This window comes from Letharia columbiana, assembly GCF_014066305.1.
Source record: "Letharia columbiana isolate WasteWater2 chromosome Unknown Sc0000050_s0, whole genome shotgun sequence".
NCBI lineage: Eukaryota > Fungi > Ascomycota > Lecanoromycetes > Lecanorales > Parmeliaceae > Letharia > Letharia columbiana.
Window position 1 is genome coordinate 1 of NW_023501094.1, and position 21750 is coordinate 21750.

General features: G+C 50.2%; 8 protein-coding genes across 8 annotated transcripts; 4 read left to right on the forward strand and 4 right to left on the reverse strand.

Moving 5' to 3' along the window:
- Positions 1–214: 214 nt before the first annotated feature.
- Positions 215–702, forward strand: HO173_010516 (uncharacterized protein; the record flags this gene model as incomplete). The annotated part of the gene is made up of 2 exons (XM_037312401.1): positions 215–488; positions 680–702. 2 exons carry the CDS (start codon positions 215–217, stop codon positions 700–702), a joined length of 297 nt encoding a protein of 98 aa, XP_037160617.1.
- Positions 703–775: 73 nt separating this feature from the next.
- HO173_010517 (uncharacterized protein) lies at positions 776–1474 on the reverse strand (the record flags this gene model as incomplete). The annotated part of the gene is made up of 2 exons (XM_037312402.1): positions 776–1261; positions 1352–1474. 2 exons carry the CDS (start codon positions 1472–1474, stop codon positions 776–778), a joined length of 609 nt encoding a protein of 202 aa, XP_037160618.1.
- A 3877-nt stretch (positions 1475–5351) lies between these two features.
- On the forward strand, positions 5352–7810 carry HO173_010518 (uncharacterized protein; the record flags this gene model as incomplete). Its single annotated transcript, XM_037312403.1, has 5 exons — positions 5352–5599; positions 5656–6496; positions 6559–6820; positions 6872–7195; positions 7260–7810. 5 exons carry the CDS (start codon positions 5352–5354, stop codon positions 7808–7810), a joined length of 2226 nt encoding a protein of 741 aa, XP_037160619.1.
- A 1852-nt stretch (positions 7811–9662) lies between these two features.
- On the forward strand, positions 9663–11079 carry HO173_010519 (uncharacterized protein; the record flags this gene model as incomplete). The annotated part of the gene is made up of 6 exons (XM_037312404.1): positions 9663–9780; positions 9833–10175; positions 10306–10718; positions 10779–10922; positions 10976–11008; positions 11066–11079. 6 exons carry the CDS (start codon positions 9663–9665, stop codon positions 11077–11079), a joined length of 1065 nt encoding a protein of 354 aa, XP_037160620.1.
- A 3555-nt stretch (positions 11080–14634) lies between these two features.
- On the reverse strand, positions 14635–16280 carry HO173_010520 (uncharacterized protein; the record flags this gene model as incomplete). Its single annotated transcript, XM_037312405.1, has 2 exons — positions 14635–15137; positions 15758–16280. The coding sequence occupies 2 exons, from the start codon at positions 16278–16280 to the stop codon at positions 14635–14637; spliced, it is 1026 nt and encodes a 341-aa protein (XP_037160621.1).
- A 21-nt stretch (positions 16281–16301) lies between these two features.
- On the reverse strand, positions 16302–16823 carry HO173_010521 (uncharacterized protein; the record flags this gene model as incomplete). The annotated part of the gene is made up of 1 exon (XM_037312406.1): positions 16302–16823. One exon carries the CDS (start codon positions 16821–16823, stop codon positions 16302–16304), a length of 522 nt encoding a protein of 173 aa, XP_037160622.1.
- A 288-nt stretch (positions 16824–17111) lies between these two features.
- On the reverse strand, positions 17112–17695 carry HO173_010522 (uncharacterized protein; the record flags this gene model as incomplete). Its single annotated transcript, XM_037312407.1, has 5 exons — positions 17112–17166; positions 17233–17322; positions 17375–17398; positions 17453–17523; positions 17591–17695. The coding sequence occupies 5 exons, from the start codon at positions 17693–17695 to the stop codon at positions 17112–17114; spliced, it is 345 nt and encodes a 114-aa protein (XP_037160623.1).
- A 2099-nt stretch (positions 17696–19794) lies between these two features.
- On the forward strand, positions 19795–20399 carry HO173_010523 (uncharacterized protein; the record flags this gene model as incomplete). Its single annotated transcript, XM_037312408.1, has 2 exons — positions 19795–19845; positions 20193–20399. The coding sequence occupies 2 exons, from the start codon at positions 19795–19797 to the stop codon at positions 20397–20399; spliced, it is 258 nt and encodes an 85-aa protein (XP_037160624.1).
- Positions 20400–21750: the final 1351 nt, after the last annotated feature.

Here is a 21750-nt window from a genome sequence, read left to right on the forward strand (position 1 = left end):
TAGTATAATGAGACTTATCACTAGATATGGTATTCTTAATGATGTCTGTCAAGAAGAAGAATTCTATGTACAGAGAAGGCCTTTATATACCAATGACTAGGCCGAATGAGTACTAGCGTAAGCGAGTGTTGAGTTACCGACACTGGCAAAAACCGAAAAAGATGAGGCTATTCGCATGCTATCAAAACATTACTTCTTCGAATCCTTCTCCGCAATGCTCTCCATGGCTGCAATCCCTCCCTTTGCTGTAGTGGGCGTAGATCCGGTTATGCTAGGCGTATTTCTAGTAGCAATGGGAGAAAGATGGACCCTTATGACCAAATCCCTGGACAGCTACATCAAGAATGCACCGTCCATATACTCCATGCACCTATCCTTGGCCTGTAGCCTTCCGCTCCTTCGTATCACGAATGTAGCCGAGCGGAGAGGCGAGCCAAGAGACGAGAAAATGACCATGCTGGGAGGCGAAAAGTGGAGCGAGAAAATGAGTATGCTGGGAGGCGAAAGGTGGATTGAGATTTTGCTAAGCGAGAAAGTAGGCTCTTTGAGGGTCGATATAGTACGCGGATGTAAAACCGCAGAGAGTTGGCTCGTATTGATAGGGCTGCTACTGGTAATACTCTTCTTCGTAGTGCTCTTCAAAGAATCCTCTGCAACGGCCTGTTCCTTGATCTCGAAGTCTTGAATGACTTGGTAGGGTGAGGGTAGTAGGTGTGGGACTCGGTAATCTGGGCCGCAGTTTGTGGTGGGGGGGGGAGGGAGCGCAGTGGTATCCTCAGGCTGTTGTTGCTGAATTGACTGCATTGGCTGTTGTTGAGGCTGACGTGGAGGGGGGCGGTGGCTTGGATGGGTGGGGAGGGTGGACTGGAGTGGTATCCTCAACAATTGGAGTGGGGCGAGGGTGGACTGGAGTGGTATCTTCGACAATTGGTTGATAAGGTGGCTGCGGGGGGAGAGGAACAGTGTTCTCCGGTCGATAAGGCTGCTGATAAGGCTGTTGCGGGGGGAGAGGAACAGTGTTCTCCGGTCGATAAGGCTGATAAGGCTGCTGTGGCTGAATTGGTTGTTGCTGAGGATAGTAATGAGATGGTTTTGGTGGGGGACGGTCTTCGTCGTCTGGTGGCCATGGGATCTCTTCCTTGATTACGTCCGCTAATTCTTTGGCCATCGAGAGTCCTCTTCCTTTCTTGATATAGGCTCCATTGGCCCGTAGGCAATCTCGTAGGCTGGTAATGACGTCCTTGCTAAGAACCTCGAAGTCCTCTCTGACGTATTGGGCAAAGTCGTCAGCAAAGACGTTAGAGAGTGTCCTATATTTGTGTATTGTGTATTGTTGTACCCTTTAACGGACGAATTTCTCGAGCTTCTCTTTGGTGTCTGGTGGCTTGGCTCCTAGTAGTTCCTCTAACTCACGCTTGGTCATGGTGCCTGGCGGTGTCTCTGAAGAATCAGGTTTCTTGTCCTTGGAGTCCATTTTGGGTGTGTGTTATGTGTTAATGTGGTGTGAAGCTTGGTGGTGTTTGGTGTTTTCTGGGTGTTTTCTCTGCTGGGTAGGAGTTGTAGGAATTATAGAAGTAGAAATTGTAGTTCTATTCGATCGAATCGTCACAATGAGCGGAATCGATTGAGTAACATAGAACCGTGTGAAGTACCGCGGCGATATCGGGACGGACTTCCTTCAAAGTATGGCCTTGCTAATCTGTGTACTAGTATTGAAGTACACTGATCAGTGTTGGTAATACCAGGGTATGCAGTTACTTGTATAATAGATCACGCGAGGATTGTCATCAGCAATATATTTTGACATCCTTAAAACCTCTCCATATGGACTTATTATCACCAATGTGCCGTCAACTCCAAAAGGTATGAAAGATCGAGTACTTTTGTCTGAGGGTACGACGAGCCGTTCGACACCCTCGAGGCCGCATAGGTTGGCTTTTGTCACTGGAGGCTTTTGAGATATGCTTTCACCGGTCTCCGTGCCGAGAGAGGCGTTCTCATCGAATGCCATGGTAGGGTACACTGTTTCTAGTGCTTCCTATAGGCACTCCTTCAGCTGAGCTTGAGGATAACTAGGAGAACTGCGATGGGCGACGGCTACTTAAGGTCTCAAGCTAGTCGGGCCTCCAGGTACGTGGTCCAAATGCACTGAAGAGAACTGTGGTGAGTGCCCCCTAGCTCAGACAGCGGAGCAGTAATCTATACTGCACACTGTTGAGCGAGGTTCGAAATCATAGAGGCTACAGAAGAATGTGGGGCAGAAGAAATTTATATAACTTATGACTCCGAAGTCGTAGAGCAGGCCATGAACACGAGCGCAATGGAGAAACGGCAGGGGAGATCATGAAAAGACGCCGCAGATTCGAGGTTGTCTCTTCAGCCTCGTGCTAAAACAGCCTATGCATCATCGTGCAGCCTACGCGGCGAAACTGAGAGCGGCTCCTCTTGCTCACGAGCCTCACTCTGTAGGATACATCAATGCGCAGGGATCCAGCTCCTCTTTTAGAGAATGTATGACCCATCTCAGCAGAAGCGAGAAAATTAGAGAAAAAACTTCCAAACAAAGTGGCGATAGAATGGAAGCAGATGGAGCGCAATTGCTGCACCAGTGTCAGCCTGCACAATGTTTGTACATATAGATAACAAAGCCGTGGCCGAATAACCTCGGCTCGCGTAATTCCTACAAGTTCCCGCGTCGCGCCAGCGGAGAGGTTCCTCTAGGGCTGATACTTTATGAATAGAGGTTGGGGCCTGGGCACAATTCTCTCGGCTTCGCCGTGCGGCTTCTAGCCTCGATGACGCCCCACCAATAGCCCCCGTCGTTGTCGCGTGCGTCTCCTTCCAATGACTTTGATTTTTGTTCATCTCAATTCTATACTTGTTCATGATAACATTCCTTTACCAGCTCGTCCCAGCATTTCTCTGTCCTCCTAGTGACCTCGATCAAGGCAGCTCCCGTACCCTCCCTTTAATGGCGGACCTTTTTATGTAAAAGCTGCAGTGGTGGCACCGAGGCCGCAATGCGCGCAGCTATATACATCATGAACGATAACCTCGACGGCACCGGAGGAAGGCTTGGGCCATGTTTACGCGCTGATGATATTCCTGGGAGCTAGCTTGGCTAGTCAATAGTCGCTTTCCTGAGAGCGACGTTGGGGTTCGAGCAGGAGATTATGCGCGAAGGTTGGCAAGCCATTATCATTCTGAGGGGCGACGGCCGCTGACAGAATCGCGTACACTAGCTTCCGACAGACTTGCAGATGCAAAAGTCCAAGCATGGAAAGATCACAGCCGAGCGCAGCAAGATCCTAACTCCTTCCGATCTCCAACATGCCCTCTGGGCTCTAAACAAAATTGATGGCGGCAATTGCTGGTGTCTTGAATGAAAATCTCACCAAGAGGATCAGAGGCTTCTATAATCTGAGAAAGGCTTGCATGACACTCGATCGTATGATCTGGCTGTGGAGGCAAGATACACCAGTAAGAGTGGTACCAGAGCAAACACTCTTGGGAGGAAGTCTATGGGTTCTCTAGGATCGGACAGATCTGCCGGGTCATTAAAAGGTATACCAGGAGTCTTTGGAGGCTTTGGTGATGGGACATCATCTCGAGGATCCTTTAAGCCGTCAAATGTACGGTCGATAGAGATACTCATCGGAATTATATATCCACGGCTGAAAGAGGTCTGAAGACAGAGGTCCACAGGGTAGTAAACGAGGATGCGAGTGGATTTAATGACGCTGACGAAAGCCATGAAAACAGTAAGACGCCAGGCTACAGTGCGATTGTTGAAATAGACGGCGCCAGTGAACATATGGCCCAAATTCCTGTGAAAGACGGAGAGCCATCGAGAACTAGAAAGGGTGCCTGTCACGCATTGAAGTGGAATGTGGCGGAGGCAGCGAAAAGGGGGTCTCTTTGCCGGTTCGGGGTCAGACGTCAGTACCATTCAATGTGCCTCTAATCAGGGGCATATATTGATGGACTAGCTCTTCCTCAATTGCATCTAACTAAGCGGCGATATACCCCAATTTGTGCTGAACATTTCCTCGAGTAAGAAGAGAGGTCGTTGAGCTTGGTTTACCTCGGATTTAGCAAAGGAAAATCTGATAACCTCTCGTCTCCACCCAGACGTTCGAGCCTGGCATAACCAAGGGGTTTAATAACGACACCGAGCATCGCGAATTTGCAGTATCCAAACGGCATGCTCTAACAATACTCTGATATTCCCAATCAGTCCGTCACAGGCCAACGAGTCTCAGTAGTAATTTGCGAGATACAAGTAACATTCTATGATGTGAATGGCATAATGGCAATAGGACCAATGGATCCGCGCGTCAGTCAGTCGTATTGATTACCGAGAAATGGAACATCATTGCTCCCGGGAGGCAAGTGAGTTTGTTTATCCCGTCTTCTTTAGCCCCGAGACCCAAACTCCCTCGGATCACATATGGTAAGCTCGTTAAGAGGCAGATATCTGAAGACTTGGATACTTCGATACTTGAATACATCCAGAGACTTGGCGACAAATCTCCCCCACCATTCTGCAGATTACGTAGTCTGGAAACGTCCACTGACTGACTGATGGCGTGGTGCCACTTTTGAACCACCGTTTGAGCAAGTTCATCTTACGTTGTCTGCAGCCAAGTGGAATTCAACCTGCAGCTCTCTCCCCACCATTTCCTGACTGGTGCTGAGAAATTTGGTGAAACGCATCTTGCATAGGCGTCCACTCACCAGGTTTCAAACACACAGCGTTTAGCGCATGGACTCGGAACTTGGAACTTGACCAGCCAATCCTCCTCTTTATGCCGTTATGCTTCACCAAGGGTTAGCCTGCTGCTCCTAACACTATCAAGTTGAATTGATCCTTCATGCCATGTAATTCTGTTCGCTGGAAAGGCAGCGGCAGCCTCGTCGCACAACTTGCAAGATCAAGAGCTGCTTCGATGTTCAAAATGCTCACGGAATTTTTGAGCGCTCGGATGAGAGGCAGGAGCTGAAATTTCGGAATGTATGCCTACTTGACATCCCAAGGCAGATTATGGAGGCTTAGCGGCTCTTCCAAATCCTTTGGGCCGTTCCCAGTCTTGCACTGCTGCTTATGTCTCACGGCTGGCTCGAGGATACGTCCGTGGTTCCTTTGCGTAACCTCGACTTTCGGGCAAGGCTACCATCATGAGCCCGCCTCACCTTCTGGCACGGCTAGGGCAAAACTTGACGGATGAGGTTGGAAGTCGCTCTCGTACTTGATTCCATTCCCTCTCTCCTCAGTTAGTTCCTTTCTATTGCTAGAGATCAACTTACGCTCTCTCAACATGAGTTCGCGATCTCCGCATACCGCTTCGTTAATGCAGAGCGGCTCAGGTGCTCATGTGAAGCCGAAGTTCAACGGGAAGCCTGGCATCAGCCTGAAAACCCCACTCAGCAGTCATTATTATGACCTCCGCCAATTGCAACCTGAAGAAGACTTGATTGAACTCAACGATGAGCCGCCGACCCCTCAGATACAGACCGAACACCCAAACGGACCTCTCCACCGGTCAGGCGGGAGCCCGTCCGAATCCAATCATGGGCTAACAAGATACCAAGCCCAATCGTATGTGACCTAGCAGAAAATCCTAGTACTGATGCAGGCTTTTGACAGTGATCTAGAAGCACCCGTGTTCAAGAACAGATAACTCTTCTCGATCTTGAAGATCCCCTCATACAAGGAGATTCGGCTTCGCGAGATGGTCGCATAGCTGGCGGTGAGCGAAGCAGGATTGGCCGGCAATCATATAATCTCATGTATTCGAACAGTGCTATCCTGCGTCCGACGTATCTGCTGACATTTTCGCTTCTTCCCAGAAACATCCAAACTCATACCCAGAGCAAAAGCACAAGCCGGCAGAATTCTGGCGATCAACTCTGCGATGGTTGTGAAAGATATGGTATCAATAGAGAATACTGCAATTTCTGCGAATGCATTTTTTGTACCAGCTGTTGGGAAAAGCAGGTATCTCATAAGATGCAGCGGAAAGCTCCAGGATCCATTCCGCACGAAAGAACCGATTGTCGTACCGCTGAGTTAATCAAGGCTATCTTGGAGGTCAAGGCAACTTCCGCTGAACAAGACATTCTGCACAAAAACGACGAAGACACAACATGGTTCGGCGTCGTCCGAGAAGATGATGAGCTACCTACATTCAGAGACTCTGACGACGTCCATCTCTATTTCTACTCAGACCCCCAGACTTGCATGTCAGACAACCTTATTATGTATGCAGATCGTGAGGGGCTGGAAGGCGGTGAACGAGAACCACTGGGAGCAAGACTAAAAAGGAAGGACAAGCCCTCAAAAGTTGGCCGGGTTGACTCTTTTGAACGAAAATTGCAGAAGATACATCACACATCGGAACGTGCAATCACCTGGGCCGATACAAACGCTAAAAGGAGCAGGGATTTCACGGTCACCCATCTGTATCCACGTCTTCTATACACCTTTTCTGATGTGGTAGTCTTTGTGCTCAAAATCCCCAGGTCATTCAGTGTTTTGAAGTTCCTTTTCTCTAAAAGACCTGGCGTTCTTACATGAGTGTGCTTCATCCACCTCCAAACGAAAAAGCCAGGTATATACGAATTAACCCACAATTGAAGGAGAATCCACCTGGCTTGGATGAAGTGGAGAGCCTACCTTACATCCAAGGAGTAGTCCGTGAGATGTCAAGCACGGATGTTAGTATACAAAATGTAGCGCTTCGTTTGATTGCTTCGAGCTTTTATTTCGAAAAATCTCACGCTGTGGAGCTTGCATCAGATGATTCTGTCCAGATAAAAGGTTTGTTTCCCCGAATGTCTTCTAATACAGCATGCTGAGAGCCGTCTGCAGGACACATATATTGCCGGTTACTGAAAGACAGCAAGGAGATCTCCGAGCTTGGGAAGTTCATGCGGAATAAGCTGCAGTGTGGCTATGAATTGTACTTCGTCATACAAGAAGAGCACCGGGGCCAGCACGCCAAGAAGGTTTCGGTCTCAACGGACGTCATCGAACGAATGATTAGGAAACGTCTGTTCGAGATGGACAACGTCAGCGTCCAGCTCTCTACTAAGATCGCTTACACCGAGATATTACTCCATATGGGGCCAGGAGATGTGTATCCAATCAGCAGGTTTCCAAGGTCTCTTTTGCAAGACGAAGATTCGAAGCCAAGTCAGTAACTATACTCCATCCGTTTGTGCTGCACTGTGGCTGACGTTTATACTTCCACTTCTAGGAACACGGCAAAACGTTACCCTAAATTCCAATCGATGGGCTGGCCGGACTCCAATTCAGCGAATACACCGCAAGAGTTGGATCCCACCTGATCTAGCCGAACAGCGCTCAGATCCTGATAAAATATCGCATTACTCGAAGCAGGATTATGTTATCGGAGAGTCATCCCAGGGCACGCTGCAAAGGATTGCCCATCGACTCAACAATGGCCCCAGCCCAGCGCAAATCCTGCCAGAGCCAGATACTTCGGACTTAGAATCAGAGATGGCGGAACTGTCGAGACAAAGATCTGCAGCAATAGAGCTCGACGGCAATTCCTTCGCAGTCGAACTTGACGCTGGCCCTGTCGTCGATCTCACTCAGCAAGCGAACCGTCCGCAGGGCGAGACTGACAGTAGCAGACTCTCGGAAGGAAACCCCATGGGCCACCCGTCTGGTCCATCCAATGAACCGCAAGATCTGCAAGCGGACACTGAGCACGCTTCGCCGAGGGCCGCTCCTCAGGTGGGGAAAGCAGATAGGAAGTGGGAGGGAGGTTTCTTTCGGTTTTGACCCATCGGCGTCCGGGACTCTGAAAGAAGTCCTGCGTTCACTGCGGCGCTGCAACTAACGTAGTTTGCATCAGCGTCGTCTTAGTCTATGTCATGGGGGCTATCCTCAGTGGAGGACGATATTCCTGTATAGGTGCAATTCCTCTGAAATGGTACACTTAGCGGAAGGGGTTTGAGGCACACAGATAAACCACAATATAGAAACGTCAGCTCCTGGTGTCAGCGTAGTGGGCCTGACGATGAGCCTCATTCCATGTGGTTGATTGCTGACCTCGATGCAACGAGCTTGATCACGCATAAATCACCGCAATCGAACGCTCCAGATTATCAAAATTGCTCCGACACCATTCATCACCAATTTTTACGATCACTGGTGCCTATATCTCTTCACAGGTTATTCTTCTAAGGCGAACAGGGTAGATCTGCTGTAGACGTAGTACCCAGCTCACCGCCATGCGGGGAACAGGCGGAACTAGTGAGCAAGCGCCCCGTAGTCACGCTTACCTTACTCAGGGTCGCATGTCCATCCGAATAGGGCATCTACTATATTATATATTCAATACCGAAGGTTTTATTGATTGTTGGAGTTCTTGCATTAGGGCTGTTCCTTTACACACTTGGATGATGGAGGCCAACTTCCAACTTTCCCAAGCACTAGGAATTCGATCTGCACGGTTCGGGAGGGGATGAAATCCCTGCCCGCTCGGCTTGCAATTTGCTTGGCCTGGATTCTTGATACTTTCGAAACACCATAGACAGTTCCGCTTTAGAAGCGCATGCATCACAATTCTCCGTCTTTTCTGCGGTAGTTGATAGAATTTAATGTGTCAGATCTCCGAGCTTGAAAAGACGTCGATGCCTATCAATTATCATACCAATGATAACTGAACCGTGGGTGAAAAGCAAGCCAGATGATGATGATGCGTTATCATGGATCGCTTGAAAAAGGCAGATTGGCTGCGCCGCGGAGCTATAGTATTACTCTACGGGACGCCCTTCAGCTTTGCCCCTGCACCTATTCTCTAATGTACAGCTGGATCATCTTGCTGATTGTTCATGATACTTAAGTATCGTGACTTCCTATCTACATTAGTATCCTTCTCGACAGTTTCGAGTAGGAGTACCGAGTGCCCTTGCTTGAGACAAGTCCCGGTCTTCCTCCCTGTTCCACAAGGGTTTTAGGGGAATAGTCTAAAATTCAGCCGGCTTAGCTAAACTTTGCTGCCAATCGATTCCCCATCCTCTTTTCCACACTCCTTCATTCTCCAAGACCTCCAAAATCGGTCCCTTTCTCCATCGACGACAGCACATAGCGTTTCCTGGTTTCATTGTCGTAGTGGGCGTTGTACAGCATCACTCCCGTCTGCCCCGTCTGTCCTCTTCAAGAGTCGGTAACGGGCCGTTCATTACAACACTAGCGGCGAACAAACAGCCCCCATAAAGAAATCTTGCAAGTTGCAACCTCCAACTCCTTGTCGCTTTCATCAGCGCGTCCACTCGCTCCCTCACAACCATACCGAGGTGTCTCTGACTTGCGCAAAGCTCAATCGACACATACGAAATTCTGCGGTGAGTTTTAAATCTGTCCGTCTGACTGCGCTTCCGCAGCACACCGCCTTGGCCGCAGCCTTACCGAGGTACCAAATCCTCGGATCACAGAGGCTTCATCCACCCTAAGCCTCATCACCACAGTCTTGCGCTTACCCTCTACACCCATCATTGCATGACGTCGCCTCTCGTTCCTCATCACTTATCCTTGCATCGATAGCGGAGACTGACCGCGTAATCAGATAGCGCCCGTGTCAGATCCCTCCCTCGTGCCGTAATCGCGAAAGCTTTCAACGACCGCCAAGATGGGCTGTGGGATGAGTACGGAGGAGAAGGAAGGGAAGGAGAGGAATGAGCAGATCGAGAATCAATTGAAGCGCGACAAGCTATCTCAACGGAATGAGATCAAGATGCTTCTTCTCGGTCAGGATGGCTAGTCTCGATGAAACAGCTACAAGGGCTAATACCATACCAGGTGCCGGAGAGTCTGGCAAATCTACAATCCTCAAGCAGATGAAACTCATCCACGAAGGCAGCTATTCGCGGGACGAGCGAGAGTCATTCAAAGAGATCATCTACAGCAACACCGTCCAATCGATGCGCGTCATACTAGAAGCTATGGAATCACTGGAGCTCCCTTTGGACGACCAGAGAACGGAGTACCACGTCCAAACCATCTTCATGCAGCCTGCACAAATCGAGGGCGAGAGTTTGCCCCCGGAGGTTGGAAGTGCCATAGATGCTCTATGGAAAGACGCTGGCGTTCAAGAATGCTTCAAACGTTCAAGAGAGTACCAGCTCAACGATTCGGCCAGATAGTGAGTAGTCTCAGCCTTCAGGCGGAAAGGATGTGGAATCTGGTGCTTGGGCCTTGCGAAGGGTCTCCAAACATGGCCCTTGTTCATTCTCACTACCCCACACGTGCGTTTGCTTACTCGTTCATCTTAGTTACTTCGACTCTATCGGCCGGATTGCGCAGCCCGACTATCTACCGAATGACCAAGATGTTCTACGATCTCGAGTGAAGACCACCGGTATTACTGAAACGACTTTCATCATTGGCGAGCTTACCTACCGCATGTTCGATGTCGGAGGTCAGCGATCCGAGCGGAAGAAATGGATCCACTGCTTCGAGAACGTCACGACCATCCTTTTCCTCGTTGCCATCTCCGAGTACGATCAACTACTCTTCGAAGACGAGACCGTCAACCGAATGCAAGAAGCTCTCACACTCTTTGACTCTATCTGCAACTCCAGATGGTTTGTCAAGACCTCAATCATCCTGTTTTTGAACAAGATCGACAGGTTTAAAGAGAAACTCCCGGTGTCTCCCATGAAGAACTATTTTCCGGATTATGAAGGCAAGCTGAACCGAACTGGCAACAACGGCGCGGAGCATCACAGATCTAATATTGCTGAAGGTGGACCTGATTATGCTGCGGCCTGCGATTATATCCTGAACCGATTCGTTTCCCTGAACCAGCACGAGACGAAGCAGATTTACACCCACTTCACCTGCGCTACCGATACCACCCAGATACGGTTTGTCATGGCGGCTGTCAATGGTATGTTCATCACCGCCTTACTTCCATTCGAACCTGCTGATGATTGGCTACAGATATTATTATACAAGAGAACCTTCGTGATTGTGGTCTGTTATAGGCCCGACCCAACCCAAAACGTGGACGAGAAGCTGAACTTTGTGGAGGCCTGTTCTTCTAAATGGCACCAGTCATTTCCCCCAAAGGTCGAATCCTTTCCGGCAAGCCCCCGGTCTGTCTCAGCCCCCTCGTTCTCAAGCATGCAAGCGCTCGAGATTTTGTATACCACGCCGTTCTCGTCCTGCCATCAGCCTGCTTTTCGGCGCGTCTTCGAAGCCATATGTCTTTCGACAATCACCCACCTTCCGATGCCCCAGGCGCTCGCGGTGAAATGTTCGGTGCGTTGGAACAATTTTAGTACGGTTATTATAATGTGATACCAGTCAGTGGGGACATGCGAGCACATGTTCTTTTCTTTTGTCTCACCGTGTGTCTCTCGGAGCGGAGAGTGGGATTGGTCTCGGGAATATCCATTTAGATTGTTGCGTGTGCCATGGCTGCAGGTGCAGGTATGTCATTAATCAGGATCATGCCATCGATCAAATCCACCTACCTCTTCAAGTCTTCACGTGAACAGGCTTGATGCTCCAGAGCTTTGGTGATCAACATGAAGCCTTTCTGTTTGCTCTATACCTTGCCAACTTCTCGAAACTATTGACACTGCTTGTATCAAACTCCAACCTCTCGTGCGCGCGCCGTGCGAGTGACCAAAGCATCCCAGTATCCGATGCTCCAACATTGCCCTCGCTCTCCCAACCTGCTGTCCCGCTTTGAAACTTCATTGGGTCTGTACGCGACCACTTCCCGTCTCCCCTGAGGATGCAAGATAGGTAGTGCTATGGATTTCCAAAGTAATCTGTACAATCCGCGGAGCCCATCATCCGCCATACCGAATCATCAGATGTAAGCCAAAGTAACGACTGCTACTGAGCCGAGCTTGTACTAGTACCAGGCGACGCCCACGATGACGGCGATCTACCTGATGGATACGGTGATGGGTTTCTAATACTCTGATGGATACGGTGATGAGTTTCTAATACTCTGATCATATCGGATGGGGCGCGGACGATGTTTGCTGCGTCCGGCATCTCCGTCAGGGTCCATGTCGAAGATGTCGCCGCCCGTCCACTTTTCAGTCTCGGTACTAACTGGTACACCATCTCTCACTCGTGGAGAAAGGAGCGCTGGGGTTTGTTGTTTGGCCATGTTGGGGAATGAAGGTCTAGAGTCGATTTCTACTGGATAGGGCGTGTGTGTGAGTGAGACCGTGCGCAGGCCTAGATACTAAATACGGTTCGACAGGGCGTTGGCGGGTCGTGAGAGATGTCTGAGGTGTCAGCCGCTACGCCAGCCCGGCACTAGGAGGGGTAGGTGGTTTTCTTTCTCCTTTCGTGTGAAGCCGTGCCCGGTTCCCACACCGCCCCGAGGGATTGTTTCGAGGTCGGGTTGGGAGGTCGGTGTCTGGGGTCTGGGGAGGGGCCCGCTTGAGCTTTTTGTTTCGAGGAAGTTGCGTGTTTTTGTTGTTGGTGCTGCTGTTGTTGACCGAGCTCAAGACGATCGCATCATGCAGATGGAGCAGGTCTGCAAAGTCTCTGCTCACGGTCACCGGCAGCCCATTTGCACATCAACAAAGTTGACCCAAACTGCTAGGTCGGAGCGACTTGGTCCATGACTTCCTCGTCGCCCGGATGCTTGGTTTGCTCTGTCGTCCAGACGTTTGCATATGCAAAGTTCGACCATCAGTTGCAAAAGTCCTGGCCGGATTTCTTACAGCACCGTTGGGCTCAGTCGCGTTCGTCTGGAGCACAAGCCTTTTCGTAACCTGCTTGATGTGGTCGGTATCAAGGTTGTAGTTCGACGCGACGCTTTTCGCTTCCTTGTAGACTCAAATTATCACCATCGAGTCCGAGAACGCAGACCTTGTACAGTATAACCGGCGGAGGGATTTCATGTCGCCCACGACGGTAGGAGAGTCCTCTAGCGCTCTCCAAGGAATCCCTTCGACTGGTTTAGCTGCTTCTAGTACGGCGTCCCTGGCAGGAGAGAGTGGCTCTAGGTGAAGCGCCGCTTGATAGAGTGTGGACGAGCCGTGAACAGCCTCCTCCAGGTGTCCTTGCTAGAGACCACGCTGATCTAAGACTTTTGGATGCGTTGATGAGCGACATTGACCCGACTCTTGCACCGGCATCAGGGCGACACTTCTACACAGTGCTGCTGGTCAATAGCACCGGTATGCCCGTACCGTAAACCCACAGTCTACCCTTTGGAATGTCCTGCGTCCGATAGCAGCTCCGGCCAAGCGTCGCATTGCCAGCCGGAATCGCTATGGCGATACGCATCCCGGCAAAGTCCGTCACCAACGGGTACAACCAACACTCTATCGAGCCCAGAGCCTCTGGGTCACCGAGCGTCTTGTCTGGCGGCAAGGTAACGCTACTTGAGGACCCGCTCTAAGGGGTGTCACGTTATACGTCAATCGGAAGCTTACGTCGCGGTGGCTATTCGTCTATAGGGCGATGGCGATAGGCTCACGTCCCCGTGCCACAGCCTCGGCAGGTTACATATATACACGTCTGCACCTACACGTCACATATACCTACGCTATACACACATACATGTGACACACAAGTCCGCCATCGTCGTAATCCTCCCTCTGTCTAGATATTTCACGCTAAGACTCGGCATAACATCACACCGATCCTGAGCAAAATACCGGGCCGCGCATCAGGGCCCACAAGGCTATATCACACCACACCACCTTACACCACGTAATTGGCTACACGTAATAGTCGACTAGCTATAAACCCGGGGCTAGTCATCGGAATAGAGGACGGAGGGCAAATCGAAGGTTGGGGATAGACAAGAGTATAGGACTAAGGGGAGGGCAAATCAGCTTACAAGAATACGAGGAGGGCAGGTGCCGAACGTTGTTATACTATCTAGGAATCCAAGATCTACAACGATAACCAGGTATACCCTACGTGATAGGAGGCTGAGTCCGATGAGTTATCCGTCAAAGGGTGATCTGGTCACACATGGCCACGTGCTGTAAGGCCCACGAAGTTTCCTCATCGTTGTTCTGGCCTTAGGCTGCGTACAAAAATGGAGAAACCAGAAAAAAATCCCCCCTTCCGAATCTTGCTTGATCTGGTTTGGATCCATAACAATTTACTCACTAAGTAATCACCGGGCTCATTCTTGCAACCTATCTCATTATCCTCTACAGGATCACGTATCTCTCTATCGTTGACTCTTATAACTACGCAGGAAGTGGAAGCCAACCAACCGGCGAAACCTATAGGTCCGAACAAGCCAGCGCACAACTGTCACACGGGCCAAAGGTTCGTCGACTGGAAGTTTTTCCGAGCGAAAAGGATCGCGAGGGACCTCATCGACGTAAGCTGAAACCAAGAAGTTGTTCATCCTCGCTCACCCAGCGTCACAGAAAGTTTTGCAATCTTTTCCCATCTTCCCCCGCCAGACAGGCACCTCAGGCATCCCTCCTGCGACTCACCAATCTCCGCCTCACTCAACCCCACGACACCTAGTGACCCCTGGGCAGAATATGCCCCCGGAACCAATGGCCCCCGTCTCCCTAGCCTCCTTCCCGCTGGCCCGTCGGCTTCACCTCCGGCCTCTCATCGGCCATCCACATCCCATACGGCCCACCGTACATTCAACCGCCCACCAGGTATTCCCGCGCATTCAACCCGGCAATCCAGATCCCGCCCCAGCCAACACACCCCCTCCCCGCACAATCTTCGTCCCCTTCCCCTCTCCTCCGCAGACCCTCTCCGTCCGCGAACCCCACCCGAGCACAGCCGTGCCACACCCCCATCCATCCATCCATCCATCCATCCACCCGCCCGCCCGGCTCGAGCAGAGTCTGCCAGCTCGTGGGATGCCCCGGTCCGTCCGTCATCCCGCGGATCAGGAAGTCGCCGCTAGACGTTGGTCCGGCGGGCGGCCCTGGCGTCGCGACGTCCGGGCCCCGTCTTGGGCGGGGGTACGGATTTGTCACGGGGATTGCGCGGGACGTTTGGAAGGACCGAACGCCGGAGCCCCGGGCGAGACGTTTGGAGACGGCAACGGGGGTCTGCGGGGTACGGCACGCGGAGATGGTAGCGTGATGCCTTCGGTGGCCGCGGCGGACGTCGGAGAAGTTGGGAGGTGCGTGCACTATGCGGTGTGTGTATTAGCTCGGGGAAGTGGGGCGGCTGGGCTGTCGGGACGGGCGGGCTCGGCGGTGCTGTTGTGATTGGAGGGTTCTTTGTTGAGCGCTGGGCGGAACGCACGAGCGGGGAGGCTTGGGACTGACGGGCTTACTCATCGGGAGAGTTGGGTCTTCACATCAGAGGGATGGGTTGTCTTCTCGCTGTTATAGGAATCATCCATCGCCAATTTCTCACCCCGGACACCCTCGGTGTGTCTGGATTTATTGATGCATGGCCGTCATGATGGAAAGTGTGAACGAGGGGTAGGAAGGTGTAGTTTAGTCGTGCTTTCACAGAGTGGGCCGATGCAAGTGATACTTCAAACATTGACCTCGACTGGGCCATTGTTGGTGCTAGATCTCAAGTGAAATCCAACAAGTTGACTTGAGTCTAAACCAGGTTGCTAGCTCAAACATTAAAATGTTATTCTGTCTATTTGGACCAGGTTCTCTTTCGTAGATTGTTGTTCCGTACATTTCCCAGAACCCCTTTGTAGCCCATCTCAACGATCTACCTGAATGACGGGTCCTGTATGAACATTTCTTGCGCGGAAGAGGTAGTACAGCACGCTAAAAACCATCGTACCCCCGAACATGAGGCTGCTGTAATTCATCGTCGCAGCCGTTGGATGGTTCACGGGCGGCCACAGGCTAAAGAAAAAGATGATGATGAGATAGACGGTAGCGAAGCTGTTCGTCATTATATCAAGAACACCAGGAACACGCCAAGGGCCCCACGTGAGTTCCTTGCCAGGGACATTGTCGAGTCCGTCTCCTGAGCTGGGGGCGAGCTTGATGTCGCCGCGTAGCCGGCGCCAGAGAAGAAGCACGGCGACGAGGAAGTAGGAGCCGAAAAGGCCGACGACGGAGAGCGAGACGATGTCGTTGAAAGCCGTGGAAGAGCCGAGCACGATGAGGGCGAGAACACAGGCCGGTGCCGTGGTCGAGAAGACGGCGAGCGCGGGGATTGCGGGGTTGGAATTGACACGCTGGAGGTGCTCCCGGCCCGGAACGGCTCTGTCGTGGGAAAAAGCCCAGAGTTGCCGAGATGCAGATGCGACAATGCCGATCGTGGCGTACAGAGAGAGCGTAATGACTATAGACGTCATGAGCGCCGCTCCAGTGGTATCTTAAACGGCCTGGTTGAAGATCTCAATAAAGAGGTAACCAGTGTTTGTATGGAGAGCAGCGTCGATATCACCAATGCAAAAGAGTAGTGCGAGCGCGATGCCGAACCCTAGCAAGCCATTCAAGACGATGCTGAACACAATCGCCTTCGGTACAACGACCGCGGCATTTTGGATCTCTTCGGACAAGTGGATCGCTCCGTCTGCTCCAAAGAAAGCGTACACGTTACCCAGTAGCCCGACGAAAAAGGAGAGTCCATCGTTAGGCCAGTTTCCCCCGTTGATGAATGTTCGGAACACTTGTGAGGGCTGCGCATGAGGCCCATGGATGACCAGTGGGAGTAAAATAGCAAAGAAGCCGAGTATGTGGAGAATGAGTATCAGTCCTTGAAATTTGGGAAGCCAGCTGCTGATGACGGTATTGACCGAGACGCCGAATAAGATGACTCCCCAGAAGAGCATAACACTATGCCATGGATGAGGGTCATAGCTAGGATCGGTAAGAGTGATCAAACCCCGCGTCATCGTCCCGTTCAGGTATCCGACGGACGCGCAGAAGGCCTGCCACCCGAGGACTGTTAACCATCCTACGGTCTCGTATTAGCGTGCGAATTACATTTTCATACCCCAAACTATGGGATTCTTACAAATTCATACCCCATTTTACATTTTCATACCCCAATGAGGTATAAATTTGTAAGATACCATTAACAGGGGTATGATTCTGTAATTGCCCCGTATTAGCGAGGAACAGATGACTGTGCTGTGTCAAAGAGGGATCCAACCAGTAACATAGCTAAAGGACTTTTGATACTAAGGCGGGGCGAGCATGGAGACCCAATGATACTGTCCTCCCGACGTTGGTGCCCTATCCATATATGTCAGGACTCTCCTACTCTATCAACTTTCTTGAGCCACGACTGCCGCTACTCACATTGATGTCGCTTCTGCCAATGTAAGGAATACCGAAAGCGGTCCTATCCAGACAAAGATGTAGCCGTATATGACTCCCGCAGGACCGCCGCTACATGGCTTTTTAGCATGTTGCAGAAAGACGGCGAATTGAAAACACCTACTTTGCGAAGCCTTGCGCGAATGTTCTTAGCTACATTAGCGCTACTGCCTCGGAAAGAATCTTCGATTCAGGGCCGTACATCGGAAAGCCTTGCCAGGTGATGACTACCGTGCAGCTGAAGCCCGAAATGGACATGAAGCCAAAGTTCCGCTGTCACCGTTACTAAAAGGAGAAGAACAAGTATCGGCTGGGAAAGGAAGGTTATAGGGCGCCATACCTTCAGCACGGGGTTTTTGCCCATCCGAGCCATGTCTTTATCGTCATTGTTCTGTTTGGCCTTCATGCCTCCAAGCTCCACTGCTTTCATCTGTATAGCGTCCATATTTACAACAGATTCTTTCGGAGCGAACCAAGAGGATGAAAGTAAACGAGAAAAAGTGAAGAGAAAAGGAATGTGTACTCCAAAAAAAGAGAAAACTCGGCATTTCCGTGGACACCACCGTAGAAAAGTGGGGGAGGGGAAAGCTGCAATCGCGAATGGGGCGGTAAGGTGCTCAATGCAGCCCCCCGCCCGCCCCACTTCGACCAAGAGAACGCTGAACGAGGTAGGCATGGATAGTCATGATGCAACGCAGGTATCCTCCGCGTTAACCATCCTCATCGCTACCGCGGTTGATAATGTTATCGATCCAATGCCTCGCTCATGCTTGGATAGCCATAGGAAGTTATCATGATATCAAGGGTCAATCAACATCTGGTCCGTTACTCGAAGTAGGATGTTGTAGGTTTATGCCGATGACAATCGTCTGTCCGCTGACCGCAGCTTCAATGCCTATGGGGATGCCGGGCATGAGCTCTGCTGGAATCACTGAAACGATTAGATCAATGAAATGCTGTAACACGACGCAGGTATCTTGTAGCCGTGCCTGCGAATGCGCACATGTATCAACACAGTACTAGTGCTGTGGGTGGTTACAGCCATAACTGAACGGAGCGTCTGTTCTACAACGGTACTGCAATTGATGTTTAAGCTGACCAAGATTCTTGACTTCATCATAATAGGTCTGGAATAGGATATCAATAGCAGGGTAAATATAATTTTTCTTGTAGAGTTGTCGATACCGGAACGGTGTCGGAACGGTTCCAAAATTTCTATAACGGTCCTAGAAATCCAGCGGTGTCAGAGTAAAACATTCGCTCTGTGAGGTCAGCCTTGGTCTATAACCGTATCAAGAATTTTTACCGATAGTACTCACTTTACAATTAATCCAACACGGTGTGCGCAGTTGCAGATAACCCTAACCCTAATACGCCCATACTTTAAGGTCGGGTAAAAAAGAGGCCTTATTTTGGTCCGTAGAATTATGGTTCCTAAGCCAAAATAACCAATTAGATACCTTAAATGAGCCCGATAGTGAACAGAGTGTTCAATGCCATTCGGATACGAAATTCGATTGGTCAGATCTTGGCGTTCAGGACTTTTGGTGTCTACCTCCGTAGGGTGCGAAGGATCGAGTTCCTTTGACGAGCCTGCGACGAGGACGGGCATCACTGGAGTTGTAAGTGGTGCGCATCCGGGACTTGGATGAGGTGTTGGCTGGACGACCCTTCCGGCGAAATCTTGGCGCTCGAGTCTTGGCGTTTGAGATACTATCAAAGAGTGATAGTGGTAGAAAGCTTCTTTCTAGCACGAGGTATCGTCAGCCGGGATCTCTTTGAGACGTCTCACCTATCAAGGAAATTTTCCATATCCTGAATCGGCCCTTGCTGAAAGGAGACAGCAACAGATTCCTCGTGAGCAATGGCAAATCAGATAGACGCGCTTGAACGGCAGATCCAAGCGACTCGGCATCGCTTGCTAGGCGAAGCACCGGTCCCCTTCAGAAACTGATGCTAATTGCTAGCATTTCGTAATCTTCGAAGGTTATTTTCTTCTACTCGTGCTGTCCAGGAGTGAGTTACCTCGCTTAATAGCGCCGGGAGAGTTGACCAATCAAACTACGATTTTCGCGGAGAACTGAGTAATTTGATTGGTCAGCTCTCCCGGCGCTATTAAGCGAGGTAACTCACTCCTGGACAGCACGAGTACACTTACTTACTAATATCTTATAGTTATGACAGAGCGTCTCTGTAGGTAGATATTGGCTGCACCTCGCTGTCTTTTGTGGTACTTGTGAAGGGATAAGATTTTTGGAATCCCGCGTAGGCCAGTACGTGCAGAGCCAATGTTCTTGTATCTTCCGACGTGCTCCTCGCACTTCCATTCGTGTCAGGAAGCCAGGCGTCCACCGTATCACCTGCCTGACGCAATGACTCCCTCCAGATGAGGGTACCCTTTTGCTCATTGAAAGGAGTTGCGGTAAGTTTTCGTTGACGTTGCCATTCAGAGCCTTCGGCCTACAAGTTTGGGTGAGCAATGGAGATTCAAGAGCACGAACAGGGTTAGTCACCGTGGAAATATTAGGTCCGAAGACGTTCAGCATGCCTATTGACAGGTCAGCGTCAGTGAAACCAGGGCTGGCAATGGTGGATGTTAGGAGCAGCCCCTACGGGGGCCCCGCGACGTCCCTACGGGGGCCCTACGGGGCCCTATTTAGGTCCAAATAGGGGTGTCTGACTGTCAAGCGTAGACACCCCCGGAACCAGCTTTTTTAGCTGAGTTGCTAAGAGTGGACCAATTAACTGGTCCACTACCAGTGGAACCGTTAGTTTCTCGTAGTTGATGGTGTAATGTGAGGTCTACCGGTTGGTAGTTGGTGTAGTTCTGACCTTAAAAGCGACTGGTTTCAACTGATAGTGGAGTATTTTATGATAAGTTTTTTAAATATGTGCTGGGGCGCGGGGCTACCCAGTAGTGGAAAACTTGCCGAGGATGTGAGAAGACTGAGAAGACTGAGAAGACTGAGAAGACTGAGAAGACTGAGAAGACTGAGAAGACTGAGAAGACTGAGAAGACTGAGAAGACTGAGAAGACTGAGAAGACTGAGAAGACTGAGAAGACTGAGAAGACTGAGAAGACTGAGAAGACTGAGAAGACTGAGAAGGCTGAGAAGGCTGAGAAGACTAAGAAGATTACTACTGCATAATACCAATTCTATTAAGGGGAGACCCCCTAAACCCCCTACCCTCCGGGGGCTCCTGCCGGAGGGGCCGTCCTCGCAAGCTCGAAATTATTTACATAAAGCCTATTTTGAGATCGGTATGGGGTCGGCAGGAGCCCCGTCCTCGTAAGCTCGAAATTATTTACATAAAGCCCACTCATTTTGAGATCGGTATGGGGTCGTCCGCTTCGTCAAGATCAAGATTATAACTATAATCCCTCTGAAGAAATTCCTTACAACGATCATCAATCATAAACCGAAGTTGCTTATGAATAGCCTTAAGATCTTTATGCCGAATCGCCGTACATAACAAAGTCTCGAAGTCAAGTTCATCCTTAATTTGAGGCTGATCGGCCGCCATGCACTGATCTTCCACAACGTGAAATACGTAATCTAAGGCGTCTTGTAATTCGGTACTAATAGGCCCTTATAAGAATCGCTCTTCTTAAAGACGTATCCAATCTCTAAAATCGTAGCTAATTTTAAGAGTGTAACTGTGAGAGAGCGCGCTCGGTATTTTGTTTTTGATGATTCTTTTGATGCCGATTTGCAGTACGTCGAGTTGCAGAGGATGCGAGGCCAAAGTCAAGAATTGATTGAGACATCTTAGGGATACGGAATAATATTTAAGAGAGGATTGGACAAGATCAGAGAAGAAATTGATGTTCTTTTAGTGAGAGAGCGAGGGTCGGGGACAAAAGTCTCTGCCGACTTTTGGTGGGGGCTGCGGGAGAAAGTCGGCAGGGAGAAAACAGAGAAGAAATTGATGTTCTTAGCCAAGATCTACTAAATCCTTAGTTACTTCCTAATAAGGTAACAGTTTCCCAGAACAGTCTCACAGCGAGGCTTGGCACAGAAGTGATTTTATTCTTGAGCCAGGGAGAAAGCAAGCTTTCCAAAAGTCGGTTTTTTGGGTTAAAAGAGCTAAGAGGTCAACATTTATAGGGCTGAAGTAGGGCTGGAATAGGGCTGATAGGGCTTAACACTTGGTATATTGGCCTATTCCCCCCCTCGCCACTGAGCGATACTTTATCTTTTATTACAACTGCCCCAGTAGTTGGTTTTCAATATATGGTAGTTGGTGCAGTTTCGATTTCCAAATCTAGTAGTTGGTGCAGTTTGGCCTCCAAAGCCAACTATGTCCACCGTTGCCAGCCCTAAATGAAACTGATCCTTCTATTCCCAACCGTATCGATTATATCGAAAGTGATAGCAAACAACGAGGGAAGTAACATCAGCAGCAGACGGACCTATGTACTCGCTGTAGAGAGACGGAAAGAGGGTGTGCACGCATCAGTAATACATATCAATTACGGTCCGAGGCAATGTATATGGA